The 19440-nt window shown below is 39.6% G+C and overlaps 1 protein-coding gene across 4 annotated transcripts in view; it reads left to right on the top strand.

Annotated features, from left to right (window-relative positions):
- The first annotated feature begins 257 nt into the window (after positions 1–257).
- FSD1L (fibronectin type III and SPRY domain containing 1 like) overlaps positions 258–19440 on the top strand; it is a 34961-nt gene continuing 15778 nt past the window's right edge. For 3 of the 4 annotated variants that reach the window (XM_076362001.1, XM_076362000.1, XM_076361999.1), the window contains exons 1-6: positions 333–363; positions 4853–4948; positions 5877–6008; positions 9940–10041; positions 12972–12994; positions 15414–15535. In XM_076362001.1, coding sequence (XP_076218116.1) covers positions 349–363; positions 4853–4948; positions 5877–6008; positions 9940–10041; positions 12972–12994; positions 15414–15535 — 490 coding nt within the window. In that variant the 5' untranslated portion in view covers positions 333–348. Of the gene's footprint in view, positions 364–4852; positions 4949–5876; positions 6009–9939; positions 10042–12971; positions 12995–15413; positions 15536–19440 lie in introns of all 4 variants that reach the window. The other variant, XM_076362002.1, reaches the window with a different exon arrangement.

Below are 19440 nucleotides of genomic sequence, written 5' to 3'. Positions count from 1 at the left end.
CAGCCGGTGCCGGGATTCGAACGCGCGGTACCCGGCGCAGCCCGCTCGCGGCACGTCCCCCCTTCGGCTGTCGGCTCCGACTGCGCATGCCCAGAGGCCCCTCCCGGGAGGGGAGGCGAGGCGCACGTGCCGCCGGCGTGCGCGGAGGGAGGACGGGGGAAAAGGGAGCGGAGCGCGGCGCGCATGAGCAGGCGGCCTGGCCGCATCCTGGCGCGCATGCGCTGGGGCGCGAGGGCGGGGCGGGGGGCGGTCTCCCCGGAGGGCGGCGGAGGCCGTAACCGTTCTTTCCCGCGGCCGGGCGCTGCCGCCGGTCCTGGCTTCACTCCCTCCCTCCCTCCCTCCCTCATCATGGACGAGCAGAGAGTGAGTGCCTGCGGCGGGAGCCTACCTCCCCGCGGGTCGCGGCGGGCTGGGCTGGGCTGGGCTTGGCTGGGCTGCACTGGCTAGGGGGGAAGGCGGGCCTGCCCTCCCTCAGCTGGCTGTGGCGCCGGGCTTCGGCGCGGGAGCTGCGGCGAGCGCCTGGGCGGCTGCCGCTGGGAGCCGCCGAGGAGGCAGGCGGGGCGTTTCCCCGGTGTGTCGGCGTTGCCCCGGTGCTCGGCCTGGCTGCCTGAAGAGAGGGGCGGCGGCTGAGGCAGTTAAACGTTACCCGCTGCGTTGTGGGACGGCAGCAACGCGGGAAAGGCCCTTGGTCCCCTGGGTTGCTGTAAGAGTTCAGGGAAGCCGCCTCCTGCGGAGGGGCAGGGGAGTGTAGTGGCGGGGCGCCCAGGGAGAGGGACTTCGCCGTGTCTGCTTGCCTCGGGTGCTGGCGTTACCGCTGCAGTTGCTACATCTTAATGAAGTACGGCTCTGTTGTAGAGCTCTCTCACATTGTGTATTTCTGTCATAAATAATTATGGTGCGTACATAGGTCCTTCTGTTTCCCGTTGACGTAATCCTGTGTTGAAGGGAACTAATTAATAAAAGCGTTTTGTAGTTTTTTTTTCCCTATGGTTGCTGCCCTGTAATTCCCCCCTTCCCTTACTTGCCAGGGAAATCACTGAGGAGCAGAGGTGTGCCTGGCCAAGGGCTCGGCTTTCTAAAAATGATACTCTGCAAAAAGTTCTGACTCAGCCTTTTGGCTTTCAGTCTAGCACTCCAAAAGGGTTTCTGTTACTGTCTCTGTGAAGACTGTGCTTTCCTTAGCTTGGAAATTGGTTTGTGAGTGGGGTCTGGATAAGTAGCACTACTAGTAGCTTGAAATACACAGATCACAGATGTTTGCTGTTTTAGTTAAGTGTTTGTGTACTGCCACTTCATACTCATCTATGCTTTGGAAGGTGAGATGTGAAATGACAAAGTGTGCTTCTGGTAGATACTGTGAATTTGAGTCTGTCTGCCTTTGCCTGCTTTATGTGAGATTAGTCTCTCTGAGAAGAAGCAAATGAGAGCTGTTGTGGGTGCTCTAGGTGGATGTTCCTGAGTGGCGTCACTGATCATATTTGAATTTCAGTGCTGCTCAGAGGTTCTGAATACAGTACTAAAGTTGCAGTTGATCTCGTATGTTACAATACTTTGTTAATTTGCTGTTGTCACCTGTATTGTCTTAAGTACTCCTTCAAACTCTGGCAACTTCAGTGTGTGGACAAGTGCAGAAGACTAAATTAATGAAGGCTAAGTAAGTATGTCCTCGTGTTTGAAATTTGATCAGCATGTGAAGGCTAGTATAACACAGGATTTTGTCATAGGCCCGAGGCTGCTTCAGAAACTCTGTTCTGCATCCAGTCATGTCATAAGACTTCAGTATGATCATGAGCAAGTTGATAACTTGCTTCTTAAACAGAACTGATGTAATTGTTTAATTTATTGAAGTTTACTCTTTTATGAGGTGCCCATCTGCTTCAACAGGTGCTATGTGATGTTAGTTACTAGCTATTCAAAGAAGGGTATATTGTCTACTTTTATGCTCCTGGCAAGACTATAAGCCAGCACATGTTGCAGGGCTTCCTATCCTTTTTCATTTCCTTTTATGTTCTTCATCCCTTGTGCATCCACACTGTTGCTTTATGAATGCTATGCATTTTTTTCTGCAAAGGGTGTATTAGATTCAGAGAATAAGAATAGGACATAAAAGTGAAGAGCAGTATGAAGCTCACTGATAGCAGCAAAAATTACTTCTGTAATAAACATGCCATAAGGTTTTGAAAATGAATTTGAAACTGACCTTGCTTAACACATGCTAGCCTGAGAGAAAACTAAAAGAAAATTATTTGTAATAGGATTCTACAAAATACTACATCCATCAATGGGCAATAGATTTAAATTTCCTTCAGTGTAGAAATACCAAGAAGCTTTACTGAGCTCGCTGCTGTTGTAATTCTTTTATGAAATAACTTGTAAGCCTCAATTGCTGCTTACGTTGGTAACTTTTCTAGCACCCTTTTTGTTACGTGTAATTGTAATGACTTTTCAGAAATTCCTGTTAAAGGAAGAAATGGCAACAGTGCAGTGTTTTGAATTTGGCATGTGTCTTGGTATGTTTGGAAGAAAATGTATTTATTACATATTAGAAAATTACATATTATATGTTAGTGATTCCTAAAAGCTGACTTTCTGTTCTGGTGGCTTGTGCATTGGTGTTTAAGAAAAATTCTGTCTACTGCTTGTGGATATTTTTAAGCCTCTTGCATCTGCATTTGTAGAAGGTCTCTAAACTTGTTTGAATTTGACCAAACCTGCTGGAATTTGTTTGGAGAAATTGGTAGCTTACTTAAAGAGCCGTACTGATCACTGTTTGGTGAGTTGACTTTAGCTTTAGATGTAGTGGAAAACATTGTTTGACAGCTGTCTTCCAGTTGCTGCCATGTATTTGGCTGTGTAAAGGCTTTCTAAGCATGCCTCACATGTAGATCTTTTCCTTTAATCGTATGTAGCTATAAAAACCAAAACCATTGTTCAGTACTATGTACAAGAAGACTAATTTTTTTTTCCATGTGGTGCAACTGAGTAAGCCCTAAAATCCTAGCTGAAAGAGGATTGGGAGTTTTCTTATTCATCCAAATTGACAGTTATGTTTATAGGATCTAAGGCTTAACTGCGGGCTGTCTGACATGCGAAAACAATTGCCTCTGGTCAGTGGTGAATGCAGAAGCAGCTGGTTGGACAATGGCGTTTCATCTGCCATTCTAATGTGTACAAAATTTTCTTTAAACATGTTCAGTTTTAACCAGACAATGAAAAGATTCTGTAATGAAGTGATCAAGACTTGCTATACTCTTTGTTTCTGAAAGAAGCCAATCTGGTCTTGTTTCTCTTCCTCGGAGTCCTAATTTCAGTCATTGCTAGCCGGTCCATTATATCTTTACGAAACACCATCACAATGCCTGTGGTAAAAGCAGTAAAATTTCACTTTCCTCTGCTAGTGGTTTAACTTTGTGAACATGATGCTATGCAAACAGGCAATGGGCCGGAGTACCAATAAATACATCACTGCAGATTCGTTGAAAATTGCGAAGGAAGGGGTCAGAAGAAACGGGTGCGAGCATGGCTTAGGACTACTGAAGATACTCCTTATATGGGACATAGTGTCAAGGTTTGCTGTGGGTGTTGTGAAAGGATAAAATATTTTTCTTGCTTTTTAGCAAACGAATGTGATCTAAATAGTAAATGGTTATTAAGAAATTGCTTATGGGAGGGACCTCTGCAACACCTTTTTGGTGGTCTGGCTGTTTTTAAGGTGTGCTTATTAGCTCCCCATGCCTCGATTTCCTAAGTGTTGTCAAGTAACAATGTTAAGCTGAGCAATTTGAAACTCTGAGTCCAACTGATTTACAAAAAAAAAGTAAAACCTGTCTTAATTATAATTAAGACATTATTAAAGAGCCAAATCTAGCATTTTAGAGTCAGATTTGTTTCTAGAACTTATTATCAACCAGCCTGAATTAAATAAAAGAAAATTCTTAGTTACCTCCTCACCTTGTCCTTTATTTTTACTTACATATGCTGATACGCTCTGAGCTTTAATTATACAACTTGACTTAGTTTTAAGTACCAAGTATTGATGTGTTTTTGTCAAATTCTTAGAATATGTGACTGACTACTCAACAAAATTAGACTTGGTAGTCTTATTTAATTTAAAAATGCATTTTGATGTGCTTAACAGTTTTGCCTGCTTAGTGTGTGTTTTGTAAGCTGAATCTACTGCTTTTTTTAATAGCTGGAGTAGTACACCACAGATATAACCTTGATTCTCTTTCTAAGCTATCAGTAAGCTTTCCTCTTTGAGGTCACCTTTAATTGGAATATATAAATTATTCGCCAAAATATTTTGCCACTTGTAGAATAAGTTTACAAATCACTGTCACAGATTTATTCTGTATATAGAATAAACTGTCAGCTTAGTTATTTAACACTAGCTTCTTTTGGCAATAGGAAATGCTAATTTTTCTTCTGGGTTAACTTTTACCAGCTTTTTTTTCTTTATTGGTTCTCTATTTGATTGTGCAAGCACTAGCTTTCTCATCTGGAGAAGTTGTATATGGCAGAGTGTGGTGCCAGTAGGTAGTCTGGTTTAGATGACTCGGGAGTTGCAGTAACATGGGTAGCAAAACATGTGAAACCATGATGTATCATAAAACAGATTCCTGATTTCTCTTAAACTAACAACTGGAGATCTTTAATTTGGTTGAATACTTCTTAGACTTTTGATACTCTTTCTCTTTTCTAAGAAAAAGTATTTCCTGATCCCATCAGAATAAGAGTTGAATTCACCACAACTGGAATGTATATGATAAATTTCCATATATGTTGAAATGGTGATGGTTAAAATATTACAGGGTTCTTTTACAACTTCTCTCACTTGTTTTTGTAATTCTAGGAGACTCTGCAAAGGATTGTCTCTACTCTAGCGAACAAAAATGATGAAATTCACAACTTCATTGACATGCTGAACCATACAATAAAAAATGTTCAGGTACATATATTAAGGCTCATAAGTTGTAGCTGAGAAGGGAGCAACTTTCCAGTTTTGTCAGTCTCAAACTGTTTATGTACTATGTAAGGGATGGGCTACAAGAATCAAGTTTAAAATATATCTTCGTGTTGGAACCAGATAGAAAAACATGTTATTTTTTAAGTCTATCCCTAGTTGAAAGGTATGGTGGTTTTGCTTTTCATGCGAAAAGCTATTGTAGGATTTGATTTGTGTGGAAGAGGGAATCTGGATTTTGATGCAAGATCTCAAACTCCTGGTAGTTGGAAGTAGTGTATCTTTTTTGAACTTCTAGTTTGCTTGGCAGACTGAAAAATGAGACCATCCTGCTAGTTGAGAGAAAATTCTTTGCTATTTCTCTTTTCAATAGTTGCAAATTGTTGGGCTTAAGTTAAAAGTTAGACCTAATTTTTAGAGCAACTACACTAGGATGAGGTTTGGGTTCCTTTAGCCTATCAATAAGCTGTAAGTTGTTTGTTTTGTGTTAAAGCTAAGCCAAGTTAACTGCAGAAATGGAAATCATCCAGCAGTTTTTAGTATCAAATGAAACCATTTTATATGGAACTGGTTAACTACCTCCTTATAAACATCTAGCAATCCATATATAATTGTGAGAGGGAAATCGAGGCCTTTTGGCATGGAAGAAAGTTGCCAAGTATGTTGGTTCTGTGCAAGTTTGAGTATCATGGAATTTTCATGGATCTCAGTCTTCAGTGTCCTGATGTAAAGTCTGCTTAGGAAGTGTCCCTCATTCCTAGTATTTTTTCTCTGTTGATAAGGTGAGGAGCAGCAGCAAGGTATCTAGTAGTCATGGCAAAGCATGTTTGGGCAAACAATGTGACTTTCAGTCTAGGAGACTAGGCTATATTTTTTCCAATACAAATTGCAGCAGTTTCAATTCTCTTCTCAGGTAAACTCTTCTAATGCAATCAGTGAGTTGGATGAAGAATTTGATGGTCTGTATTCTATATTGGATGAGATGAAGGGGAGTATGGCCAACACTATTCAGCAAGAAGAGGCTCGTAAAATTCAAGCTCTGCAGGTAACTGTAACTACATCTGTAAACTTTTGCAGCTGAGAGAAGCAGTTTTAGACTGCTATTTTAAATCTCAACAGAAAGTGAGATTTTTGTAGTGTTGCAAGAAATGCAGTAAGTATAAGGTAAATGTTTTCTTTGATATAAGTACTTCTCTGGTCCCTTCTAGGGTACTTCATGGTCTCTAGCATATTTATGTTCTCAACGTTGTTATGTAGAAAGGAAGTGGTATTGCTTGTAGAGCTTACGGGTGGAGAGTGGCTGCAGAAGAGCAGGGCTTAGATGTGTTTACTACCTTCAGACCAATGAACAGCTTCTGCACTGAAATTGGTTTCTTCCTCCAGTTTGGAATATGAGCATCTGAACCTGTAGACATGCCTAAGTGATTTGCTCAGGCTTGAACTTATAGTTGAGAATCATGCCAGGTATCCTAAGCACAAAGGCTGGTCTCCTATTGACAGAACTGGTTAACTTGTTAACTTGTTAACTTGTTAACATCAGGCAAATTGTAATGTACACTGGAAGACATATGGGAATTGCTTGGGAACAGGTTACACTGGTACCTGCTACGTGAACTTCACCAGCTTGTAGTTGTATAGTTTCATGCAGGAGAAGCTTTTCAGTGGGTTTCAGAGAAACAGAAACAAAAATGTAACTTTCTGAAACACTTACAAAGTCTATGTTTTTCCAGTAGTGTGTAGCAAGTTGGCTCTAGCTTTCAGAAAATCTAGTTGCGTGGGGCCAAAGCATGGTTAAATCTTTTAAACAGAAGCTGTTTCTGTTTAAATGTTTAAGTCATTCTTTAAATGATCCTCATTGCAGCATTCTTTTGTGTAGTTCTTTTTGCTTACGCAAAGCAATAAGAAAGACGTTTGTTCCTGAAAAAGTTCACCTTTTCGTGTCTAGTCAGTTTAAAGAAGTTCTAGGAGCGGTTTCCTGAAACAAATTCCACAGGCTTCCTTATAAGGTCTGTTTTATGTTCATACTTAAAAGGCTGGGTGTAAAACATTCCAGAACTTCTGAGTGCACAATTTAAGTTAAGCACTTAAGTGCACTTTTCCACCTCCAGTTTAATCTTTCTCCCCATATGGCTGTTTTAAGTCCTTCTGAAGTTTCTCAATGGACAGAGGTCTACCCACATCCAGGGACACTTAGGAGTTAAATGCTTAAAGAATAAGTGCTTCTCAATGAACAGCTTGCAGGAGAAATTCAACTGTGGCATGTATCAGTTATTCTACCTTCTAGTGAAGAAAAACTTGCAAAAGTTAATCTTTCAAGAAATTATTCTGGAACTGAAAACTGTTTTGATAGTTATTCATCTGGCAGTTTGACTTGACCATTGAAATTTTCTGTTAATTCTGTTAATTTTCTGATAGTTAATCTAATTTGATCAAGCTCAGGTGTGGTTGAACCAAGTTCTTCTGAAAGCTTGTCAGTGTGATACAGCTGTATCAAGAATTGCTGCCCAGTATCTGTGTTGAACAGCTGAGCTGCTACTTAGTCAGAAGAGGATGAAGACAAGTGGAATGTTACAGATCACTGACACAGTTGTTAAGTGCCCTACTTGTCTTTCAGCTAAGGCTGTTCTCTAACTACAGGCCCGAAGGACATTCTTTTTACTTGATGACAGACCAAGCTTCCTCTGTAGCTGAGGCACTGCTGGAATGCTTTTCGCAACAGTCAGTCTACCAAACCAAACTAACATATGAAAACTGTTGCATTGAATGCATTAATCCAAGCCGTTATCTTTGACTGGAACTGAAAACTAACTTTGTATGAGGAAACCAAGGAACTTCAGTGAGGCCTAAACATCCTGTTTAAAGGAATGGGCTTGCTTAATTTATTGTCCTCTTAAAGTGCTTGTGCTGTATTTAGTCTTTTATAGTTTACTAGATGCTCTTGTTGAGAATAAGCTGTAACTTAAAATACTGGGGCTACATAATGGTGGAAAAGAGTGAGGATTTAATATTTAGACTAAACCCTCCCAAATAATTTCCTTGGAAGTTAAGGCCGAAAATTAGAAATTCTCCTTAAACACTTGCTTTGAAAATATATTGCTTCATTTTGGGGCAGTGTATTTTAATGACACTGAAGTATTTACTTTTAACTCCCAAATGCAGATGCATCTCAGTAAGATGCTAATGGAAGCATCTGGTTATCGTGTCATTTCTGCAAAGCTGTTTGAAAATGCCTTTGGCATTTGCTTCTTTCTTTTGAGGTGTTTGCCTGGGACATTTTGGCAGTATCATGGTATATCTGGGTTTGTCAGCAATGGATATCCTCCAAAGAGGAGAGCAGCTGTATTAGATGAATGACAACTTGCATTAATGGCATGCTTCAGAAGTTATCTGGAAACTGTGTACAAACTTTTAGCTGTTGGACTGTTTCCTTGCTCCTATTTTATCCTTGAACAGTAAATCTGAGGGGCAGCTGGCCCAGGTCAACTCACCACACTTGCCAAAACTAGTCACACTTCTGAAGTGCTTGAGACTGGTCTGTTCTTGAAGTTGATGCAACTGTTGGTTGCTGTTGTGACAGTGTCGTGGTTTAACCTCATCTGGCAACTGAGCACCACAAAGCCGCTTGCTCATGCACTCCCCCCCCCGTGGTGGGATGCGGGAGAGAATTGGAAGAGCACAAGTGAGGGAAAACTCGTGGGTTGAGATAAAAACAGTTTAATAATTGAAATAAAATAATAATAATGTAATAATAATAATACACAAAGCAAGTGATGCACAGTACAATTGCTCACCACCCGCTGACCGATGCCCAGCCAGTCCCCGAGCAGCGGCCCCCCCAGCCAGCTTTCCCCAGTTTATGTACTGAGCATGACATCACATGGTATGGAATGTCCCTTTGGCCAGTTTGGCTGTGCCCCCTCCCAGCTTCTTGTGCACCTCCAGCCTTCTCAGTCGGTAGAGCATGGGAAGCTGAAAAGTCCTTGGCTAGTGTAAGCATTACCTAGCAACAACTAAAACATTGGTGCGTTATCAACTTTGTTCTCATCCTAAATCCAAAACACAGCACTGTACCAGCTACTAGGAAGGAAATTAACTCTATCCCTGCCAAAACCAGGACACACAGTGACTACTTTAGAGCAAGCTGTCTTTCCACAAAGTGTTTTAAAGAAAAATAATTACTTGCTGTTGACTTGTTCTGAGATATTACACTAAATATCACATGAGTAGAAAAACAGCTGTAGGTTGAATGGCCATGCAAAAGCTGCTGGCAGGTTTAAAATGTGCATCTTGTTTAATCTACGGTATGTTTAGGATCCTGCAGTGTATTCAGAACTAATCTTTTTAGGGATATACCCATAGTATGTAATACTGGAAGTTTTCTGTGGGCTATTTTATATACTGGGAATGGTAGTTTACTAATGATAGACGTTTAGATAATCCTGAAAGAAATTTCTCTTCTGCACTTCTTCCTCTGTTCCTCTTCCTCTACTATCCCCATTTGTTATACAGCAATATTGATTTTCATGATTGTCTTGTGACAATTCTAGAGCTGGTTGGGGATAAAATCATTGCCTTTTTCAAGGCTACTGCTACATTAAACAGTATCAGTTCATTGATGAAGTGCAGTTCTGTAAATAGAAATTGTAGTGTATACAGATGTAAACATTTCTTTGCTTCTGAAATCCTGATGTTGGGAGAAACAGGCCTTAAAATGAAATCTGGCTTTTAAATGAGACTTCACCACCTATCCAACTTTTTCCCCTTTGGGTTTATAGGATGTGCCATGTATCACTGTGCACTTGTGAAGCACAGAGAAGTTCTAGTTAACACGATGTGTCAGAGGTAATAGCCTTGATTTGTAACAACTTATTACCTTATCTAATGCATAGCAAAGCCATGTAGTTCTAGTACTGGTAGTTTATAAACGTTTCTAAATGTGAATACATAAATTTATTCTTACTTTGTTTTTGCTTCAGGATCAGCTTAGCCAGTGTAGTAATGCCCTAGAGAGTTCTGAAGAGCTTCTGGAACTTGCTGCGCAGTCACTGGACATAAAGGACCCTGTGGAATTCTTAAAGGTAGAAAACACTGAACAGATGTGCATAAGGCAGATGTTGGTATTCATCTCAATTTGAAGTGTCCTTTACATTACTGTACTGGACCCTGCAAACTTATCGGGAATATGGAGAGTGAGGATAGAGAGGCATATAAAAATACAATTGATGTTCTGTTGAGGAGGCAGAGTCAAGCACTACAGTCTTGAATTTTTATGCAATTTCTAATAAAGTAAGTTTTTTCTTACTTAGAGTGATGGGGAAGGGAAAGGAATCCCTTCTGCTGGACAACTGTCAGTGTTAAGCAAACTTGCACTGACGCTAGGTAAGCAAACCCGGAAAGTGAGGGTGAAATAAATCTCTATAAAACTGAACCAAGACTTACAAAATGTGTGATGGCCAGCACTCAAAGCCATGGCAAGTGACCTGTCAGTTGCCTAGTGCTCTTACATGGTGCTTGCAGAGAGTCTCTGTATTCTAGCTGCAGCCATCTGTGGGTGACAAGATGTTTGTTTTGCAGAACTTCATGCAAGCTGTGGATCTTTAATTTGTAACCCTGAACTCTATAGCTGTCCTGAAAGATCTTACAAAACTGAATTCAGGGCAGCTCTTCCTCTATTCCCCAAAACCTTCTAATGCATTTGTGTACTGTGTAGGCAAGAGCCTGATTTGGGCCTCACATTGTGATTCCAATATAAGAAATGTGTACTTTACCATAGCAAACTTGTAAATAAGGCAACATGTATCTAACTGGAAGAATATACTTACAAATTAATAAAACAGTTCTACATATACACTGACTCAGTACATCAGGCTTGCTGTAATAATCCTCGTGTTAGTAGTGGGGTCAGCCACGCCAAATCCAAGACCCAATTACTTTTGCCTTTCTGCATTTTAACAGGAACAAGGATACAAATTATTCTAAAAGAGCGGGCAGGAAAGCTGTCTTACTGTGTCAATTATACCTTTTGGCAACGTGTTTGTGTGCTGTCGTGCTTCCTGAGTGTCAGCTTTGATTTATTTGCCTTGAAGAGTGACAATTCCTAAACTGAATATTTTTCTTAGCACTTTGGTTTGAGTTGTCCGTTCTGTCTTGTCATAGCAATGTGCAAAAATTATGTTAGCTCTTGAGCACTATGCAGAATGTAGCTTTGAATTTACTGTTGTTGTTGTTTCTTTTCAGGTATCTCTAATGCTTTTTTCAATCAGATACCCTAAGGAAAGTTATTTGAGTGTTTCCTGGGGGTAAAATCTCTTTAAATTTGGAGTCTGTGGCTTAAGATACTGAAATCCAATTCAGTGAACTCTAGTATCTAGGATTTGAAACTTGTATTACACTAGCTTGCACTTGTAAATGTGCCTTTGGATATGGCATTTTAAGGTAATATTGCCTTGGCTATTAGCCAGCTAAATCTATTGCTCTGCTAATAGGCATACCAGGTGTTCCTGAAAGGGCAGCTCCAGCCCTGACTGTCTTTTATTGGCACAAATTTTCTTTGGATCCTCTAGTAAATCAGTGTTCTCTTGCTGCTATCAGAAAATAGCGTAAGACTAAACTAAGATTATTTTTTTAATATTTTTTTTCTATGTTAGATTTTTGGTGGCTTTATTCGCTGAATTGGCTTACCTGAAAGTCAAAAGAACATGGATGACAGCACACAGGAGGTTAGATAGGATGTGATTTGACACTGCTGGCAGCTCATCTGAGCTGGGCTGATACCCTTCTTTGTCAGTAGCCTGGAAACAAACTAAATTCAAAGGAGTTAATCCAGGACTGTCTTGCCGAAGAGTGTTCATTGAGTCCTGGCTACCACATATTCCACAAGGTGTAGAAGTTATGAAGAAGGCTTTTGTTTTTAAGTAGCTCTGTTTTGTCTACAGCTGTCCTGTAGGAAAATCAGTCAGTAGTTCCTACAGTAACTTTGGTTTGAGGTAAAACAAAGCTGCTGCATAAGCTAAATTATTTCTAAACACTTGTTTTTTTTCTCCTTCCCACTTTGGGAATATAAAATTGGTTTTATAGCAGGGACAACTGTGATTTTTTTTTTAATTGAGTGTGCTTTGTATTTAATGAAAAATTTGTAAGTCCTCCACTTTGGATTGACTTTAAACTGGGAAGCTACCTGATGTTTCTTGTCTCCTCTTTGGAAGGGAAGTAGTTCAGCTGAATGGCAACTAGATCAAGTAGCAATGTTAACTCCAAGCATAGATTCAACAGACCTAACTAAGCCATCACTACTTCAACAATAACATTTTGTCTTAGGTTTGCAGTTCCTCTTGGTGAAGGACAGGGATTTTGTCTCTCCAAATGCTAGTTAATGTTTATCTTTGAAACATGCCATCACCACTTCTGCATATGCTTCAGTGGTATCATTTAAATGCTGGGAAAAACTATGTTCTGTGGTTTTGAATAGTGGCATACAGAGAGAGCCTTTTAGGAAGTATTGTTGGAATAGTACAATAAATTTCAGAGGAAAAGTTTAAAGCGAGTCCTATTTTTTCTTGTTTGTCAGAGTATACATCCTATGATGCATAGCCAAACAAGTCAGGTTACATGCCACTAATGAGCACTTTATAGGTTCACAGAAAATACCATGGTAGTTACATTTTACTGACTTGGTCATGTAGCTCTTTTAAAATGTGATGGAGAGTAACTTAATTGATTAAGAGAAATCTGAAGAGACAAAGTCACACCCAGGAAGTTGAGTAATTTGGAATTGGTTTGGTGTGGTTCTTGATCAGTTCTTTCCCAGGTGATACATTGTTGCAGTTCTAACCAATACTATTAACATGCTTTGTGGGAAAATTTATTTTGATGAAAATGTTAAACTCATTTTGATCTTTAAATCCGAGTGATACAGCTGAGGTTCTCAGCCTTCTTGCATGTTACCGCCATTGATACTTGCATGGAAATACTAACTACTTTCTCTCTCTTCTCCCTGACATGCATCAAGGCTGCCAGACAGATCAAAGATAGGTACAGTACAAAGTCTGTCACTTTTGTGTCTTTGAATTAATGTTATCCTTGAAAATACATTTATTTTGAAAGGGTCATAGTCAGCTTAAATCAAGTTCATTGACTCTTTTCTAAGTGTTTGTTGTGACATGACAACTTTTGAGAGAGAACTAAAAACTTCTATGCTTCCCACGTAGTGTTTTTCCTTGCTGACTGTTGGCCTTTCATACCTTAATAAAGAGAAAGATGTTTTTAATGCAGGGAAGTGGAGCTCTGCAGCAGCTATTGTTTTTATTATTTCTGTAAGTATATATATCATTAATATAGTATATCATTATTATTAATAATAAACTTCTGATTTGTTGTTAATACCTGATGGCTGAAATTTAATAATGTTTCAAGCTGACTCTGTCCCTTTAAATTATGAGAAAATCTTGCTGGTTTTCTTTTAAGTACTTACAGACTTTTGCTAGCTAATTTTCCTTTTGAATATAAAAAGTCTTGTCGCTGTTGAAATATTTCTGGTGACATCACTGACTAATGTCAGTGAAATTGCTATTTCTGGTAGCTTTTCTTTGAACTGTGTCTTCAAACTATTGTTTAGAAAGCAAAACTTTACTGTTTCAAAATAAATGCTAAGGCCATCTTTCTTCACTTGGAAGGATGATAACTACATTCTGAGAGTTTGACCTTCTGGTTCAGAAAACTTACTATGATGTGCTTAATATTTTGAAAGACAGCTCACAGGGTGTTTCCAGCATATGTTGCTCTTATGGACCAAATAGGTTGGCTTTCAATTTACAGGTTTTCAAGGAAGGGTCTGATTGTCTAAATTCTCTGAAGTTTTGTGTAAAATGAGTAATTGCCAGAGAAATTAATCTTTGCTTTTCCAAGGGTGAAGATTTAGTGTCCTTAACAAATCAGAGGGATAGTGTCAGTGATAGGAATCTTCATACTTTTTATCTATAATAAGCATCCTCTTACTCTTCTGGTTTTTTGAAATACTGTGATCTAATCCTTTTGAACCAATTGTGGCTGGTTCTCTAAGATCGGTGCCTAAACAGAAGTTAAAAAGCTGTCTGAAGCTGACGACTCAGTGTTCTCTTGCTGCTAATCAGAGGATTATTCTTCCTTAAGGAGAGATTTACTCTACCCATCTGGCTGAGCAGTGGACTAGGCAGCCTATACTGAATTTCAGAACGTCAACTCTGTCTTGGGAAATCAATTGACCTGTCTCTTTTATGATGTTCAGTTCAGTATCATAATTGTCTTATATCCCAAAATTGTAATGCTTGTCATTCTCAACATGCTTACATCTTTAATACTCAACTTCATATTTCCTCCCCCTTCTTCACTACCTGAATTTTTTGGTTTTCACCATTCTTTAATGTACCTGTAGTTAGCACACAATCTCTTACATACTAGTGAAGTACTTAATGCATATCACTTCCTGTGAGCTATTTGGTGTTTTAAAGGTGCCACAGATCTGTGGGTGTAAATCGGATACAAGTGTCTGTAGTTGACTTTCTTTTGTGGTGTGTATATTACTTTCTAGTTAAGAATCTCTTTTTTTAAGCAGGAGTTAGGACCTGTGTGCTGTCTGAATCAATCTTATTCAAATTCTGGTGCATGGCCCGATGCCTTCAGAGTTACAGAACTGTACAAGAGACTTGTCCTCCTTTTTTTTGGTGGTGTCGTTGATGGAATACAGGAGTGTCTTAGGAGTATTCAGAATAAGGAGTGAGCTAAGATTTCAAAAGTGGAAATGGGAGCTGTGCTTCAGTGTATCTTGTAAGGCTGATCTGATACTTGCATGTTCCAAAGCAATATGGTGTCTGCAACTTAAACATTTCTTCATCTCCTGATAAGATCAGAGGTAGATATGAAATCAGAATATTCAGCTTGTTCACTGCTATTTATAAATGCCTTCTGAGCAATTTTTAACATGTGAAAATGCACTTTGGAGGTAATGAGTGGATCTTGTCGAGCTGAAAAGTCTTTGGACCTTTTTAAACTAAAGGTTTAAGTTTCAAATTTCTCAGTATATAAAACATCCTTATTCTGCAGTGCTTTAGATTTTTCACGCTTCCTGATTTTGTGTAAAGTGATACTAGTTTTGTTTTGTCTCTTATCCAAATTTTTTTCACAAGTAAAAGAAGTTTTAAGCTTTTCTCTAGCCAATTCTAGTCTTTCTTTGCCTGGTAATATGGAACAACTGGGAGCTCGCACCAGACAGTCACATTAGCAAAACTTTCTATTTTGGAGTCTGTGCTAAATGGTGAACAGTTACCTGTTAGAAAAATGTTCTGGTCTTTGATCAGTATTTTGGCTAACAGTTTGACATTAACGATACAGATTATCTGATTGCTGTTTTTGAGAATGGCTATAGGACTTAAACAATGCAAAATACATTTTGCTAATGCTGCTTTCTTGACTTTAGAGTCACAATGGCTTCAGCGTTCCGCATCTCTCTGAAACCAAAGGTCAGTGATAGTATGACTCATTTGATGGTGGACTTCACTTTGGAAAGGCGCATGCTCCAGGCTGTAAAGTTTTTGCCAGGTAAAAACTGAATGCAGTGAGTTTAATTTGTTACTACATGAATAACTTACTATATTTAAAACAAACAAAACCAAACCATATGTCTTGTACCCTAATGAGCAAATTTTTCAGAGTACCTAGACTCATTCTTATTCATTGGATGTTAAGCTGAATACCTCAAGGGTAGAAGAGTTTTCTGTTTTTATTGTGTTAATTTCTACGTAATATAGCATTTCAGAAAATAACATTTATCTCAGAAGTGAGAATGAGTCTTCCAGACCATGCTTTTTCTTGAGTTGTCAGTTCCTCTGTACTTCCTGAAGTTATCTTAAGTTTCTCAAGACTGTACCTCCTAGCTTGATGCTTAGTGATGCCCTGAAGTCCTAGTCATCTGCAGTAGTGTTATGCATGGAACTGTAAGCTAATATGTCGCTTACAAGAGTGGTGATATGGTCTGAAATGCAAGAGAGGGGTAGTCTACTAGGGCAGTGATATTACCATAATACAAAATATGTATTGATGCATCTGTTTGTTACTGTTTGAAAGTAAACTTAGGTGCAGTATTCTGGTATGTATCTTTCATGTCTTTTTATTCATATTGCTTTCCTGTTTAAACCACTTTGCCCTTGGCTGATACCAAGAATATATTGACAAGGGTACTGCTGGCAGGGATGTGAGTTCTTTCATCTCTAGGTCACTAATCCAAATCTGTTAAGGACTTGGCAGCATCAGTTTACATTTTTGCCCATTTATCTTGTATGCTGCAGATACAGTATGTGGTAGCAGGTGTAGTAAATTACCAACACTATTCCTAGTGGTCAGCTAGCAGTGTCTAGGCAGAAATTCACTTTTTAGTCTGTCCTTGTTTCGGCTGGGATGGAGTTAATTTTCTTCCCAGTAGCTGGTACAGTGCTGTGTTTTGGATTTAGTATGAGAATAATGTTGATAATGCACCGATGTTTTAGTTGTTGCTAGGTAATGCTTACACTAGTCAAGGGCTTTTCAGCTTCTCATGCCCTGCCAGCGAGAAGCTGGGAGGGGGCACAGCCAGGACAGCTGACCCAAACTGGCCAAAGGGATATTCCATACCATGTGATGTCATGCTCAGTATATAAACTGGGGGAAAGTTGGCTGGGGGGCAGTGACTGCTGCTTGGGAACTGGCTGGGCATCGGTCAGTGGGTGGTGAGGAATTGCATTGTGCATCACTTGTTTTGTATATTCTTTTAATATTATTATTATTTTCCCTTCCTTTTCTGTCCTATTAAATTGTCTTTATCTCAACCCACAAGCTTTACCTTTTTCCCAATTCTCTCCCCTATCCCATGGGGTGGGGGAGTGAGCAAATGGCTGTGCGGCGGTTAGCTGCCTGCCAGGTTAGACTCTGGATGGCAGTCATTGCTCTGTATTTCATAGAAAAGGGAACAAGGTAGGTAAGGTGATCACAGTGCACCTGTTTAACAGGAATGGGAGCCTGAAGATCTAACAGCAAGCATGAACAAAGTCTTGTATCTAGATGAAGATACTATTTAGTATGACCCTTCTTATACATGCATTTTCCTTATCAAATACATAGGAATTTAAATTGTTTGGGCCTTTGATTTGTAAACAGGAAAATTAACTGTCTGTATATCAATCTCGCTTTTTCTACTGTAGTGCCAAGCTATCAAATTACTTTGACACCACATACTGATAGCTCAAACTGTTGCAGGCAAAATTGCACTGAGCATTGATAGACCTTCATACATCAGGAAATACCGATGTCCTACTGTGGGAAGTTGAAAACAGGTTTGTTGTTGTGGTAATGCTGGCATTTGAACACTGCTTGTCAGAATTATGCTGAAGACTTGGTCAGTCCAAATGCATGGAAGACTCTTTATCTGGTATCTTATACCATGACAAAAATAATTGGGGTAGATAGCTAAACTTACAGGTATATGTTCTGAAATACTTGTCCTCATCTTAGGAAAAAGAAAAATTAAGAGGGATCTTACTGATATTATCATCAAATTATTGTTGGATGACTTTGAAATTTGATGACAAGTGCATGTGATTAACACTTGAGAATTTGTCATGGTTTAACCCCGGCAGGCAGCTAAGCACCACACAGCTGCTTGCTCACTCTCCCCTGCCGTGGTGGGATGAGAAAGAGAATTGGAAGGGTAAGAGTGAGAAAACTCATGGGTTGAGATAAAGACAGGTTAATAAGTAAAGCAAAAGCTGCACACACAAGCAAAGCAAAACAAGGAATTCATTCACTCCTCCCCATCGGCAGGCAGGTGTTCAGCCATCTCCAGGAGAGCAGGGCTCCATCATGCATGGCTGTTACTTGGGAAGTCAAAATGCCATAACTCCAAAGGTCCCCCCCTTCCTTCTTCTTCCTCCCCAACTTTATATGCTGAGCGTGACGTCATATGGTATGGAATATCCCTTTGGTCAGTTGGGGTCAGCTGTCCCGGCTGTGTCCCCTCCCAGCTTCTTGTGCACCCCCAGCCTACTCACTGATGGTGTGGTGTGAGAAGCAGAAAAGGGCTTGATGCTGCTCAGCGATAACTAAAAGCCCTGTATTATCAAGACTGTTTTCATCACAAATCCAAAGCCTAGCACCGTACAAGCCTCTATGAAGAAATGTAACTGTTTCAGCCAAAACCAGTACAGACTTGAATACTTTTTGCTTTCAGTCTCTTCTGTGCTGCTTATTTGTTCTCAAACACTTCAAACCTATACCACCAGTTTCAGTGTAATTCCTGTTTGGCTTAAACTGCAGGGATGTGAGGGGTAAAAGGGTGCATTTCAGTAGTGCTAGGTTAAAATACTTGAACAGATCATGAAGGGAAGGTGTAGGAAGGTATGAAGTAGTGTGCATAAAGCAAACTAGGCCTTCTGCTTCTAGCTATAGAAGTTATAGCTAGGAAGTGTTTGTAATATAGATGGTAAAATTACACATCTCTAAATGACTTAACCATAATTAATGTGATGCTGATTGTCATCAGTCATTGTGGAGGGGAGTCATGGCTAACAATCTGTTCAAGAAATAGTCGTTTCAACTGCATAAAGGCAACCTGTATGTAATAAGAGGTCACTGGGACATAACTATACAGAACAACACAGCTAAGGGTTTGAGAGTTATGAAAAGGGATAATTTTTGACAAATAAAATGTGCAGGTCTGTCGGTTGCACAGATGCATCAGTATTGTACTTTTTGGATGTTCCTGCTTGATACGTTGACTTGCAGGCCACTTTTATTTCAAGCTTTTGTGAATGCTGAAACAAAGGAAAAGCTTTTGTAGATCTGTCCTCCAAAAGCTGCAAACAATAAAACATCTTTTTCACTTCCTCCAGCAAAAGTCTTCCTTGAATGTACTTTGGACACTACGAAGAGTATTTAAATGCCTTTTTTGAAAAACATTTTCCAGTGACTTAAGTGCTCTTTGATTTCATGGAAATAGACTGCTATTGTCTATAAACAAAACTTCAGACTTTTCTTTAGTGAATCTTAGGAATTCTTTCCCCTTCTTTCCAGACAAAGGATGAAATGGAAAGAAAACGAGATAACTGCTGACTGGCTGGTGGAAACTATTACACCATTAGTTGTCTGTAGTGGTGGAAGTAAACTTAAGTGATACTGTTTGAGGGCTGCAGCTGTACTTGCCTTCCAAAGACTCGGAAATAAAAGTTTGCTTCTTAATGTTCTTCCTGTGTAGTGTTATCCTAAATGTAGGTTCATAATTGCAAGTCCACTCTACTCTAGCATGTCCTTCTTACTGCTTCCAGAAGGGGATCAGCCCAACTTACTGACAAAACAAACATCTGGAAAATGTGATACAAATGTTCACTCTAGACCTAATGCGTATTTCTTGTTTTGTAAAATGCGTGTTAAGTGAAAGTGATATGTCTAGTCTTCTATCATGCTTTGCTAATGGAATA

Source organism: Aptenodytes patagonicus, chromosome Z, assembly GCF_965638725.1.
Source record: "Aptenodytes patagonicus chromosome Z, bAptPat1.pri.cur, whole genome shotgun sequence".
Lineage (NCBI taxonomy): Eukaryota > Metazoa > Chordata > Aves > Sphenisciformes > Spheniscidae > Aptenodytes > Aptenodytes patagonicus.
The sequence above is the reverse complement of the archived record's forward strand: the minus strand, read 5'-3'. Positions and strand labels throughout refer to the sequence as shown.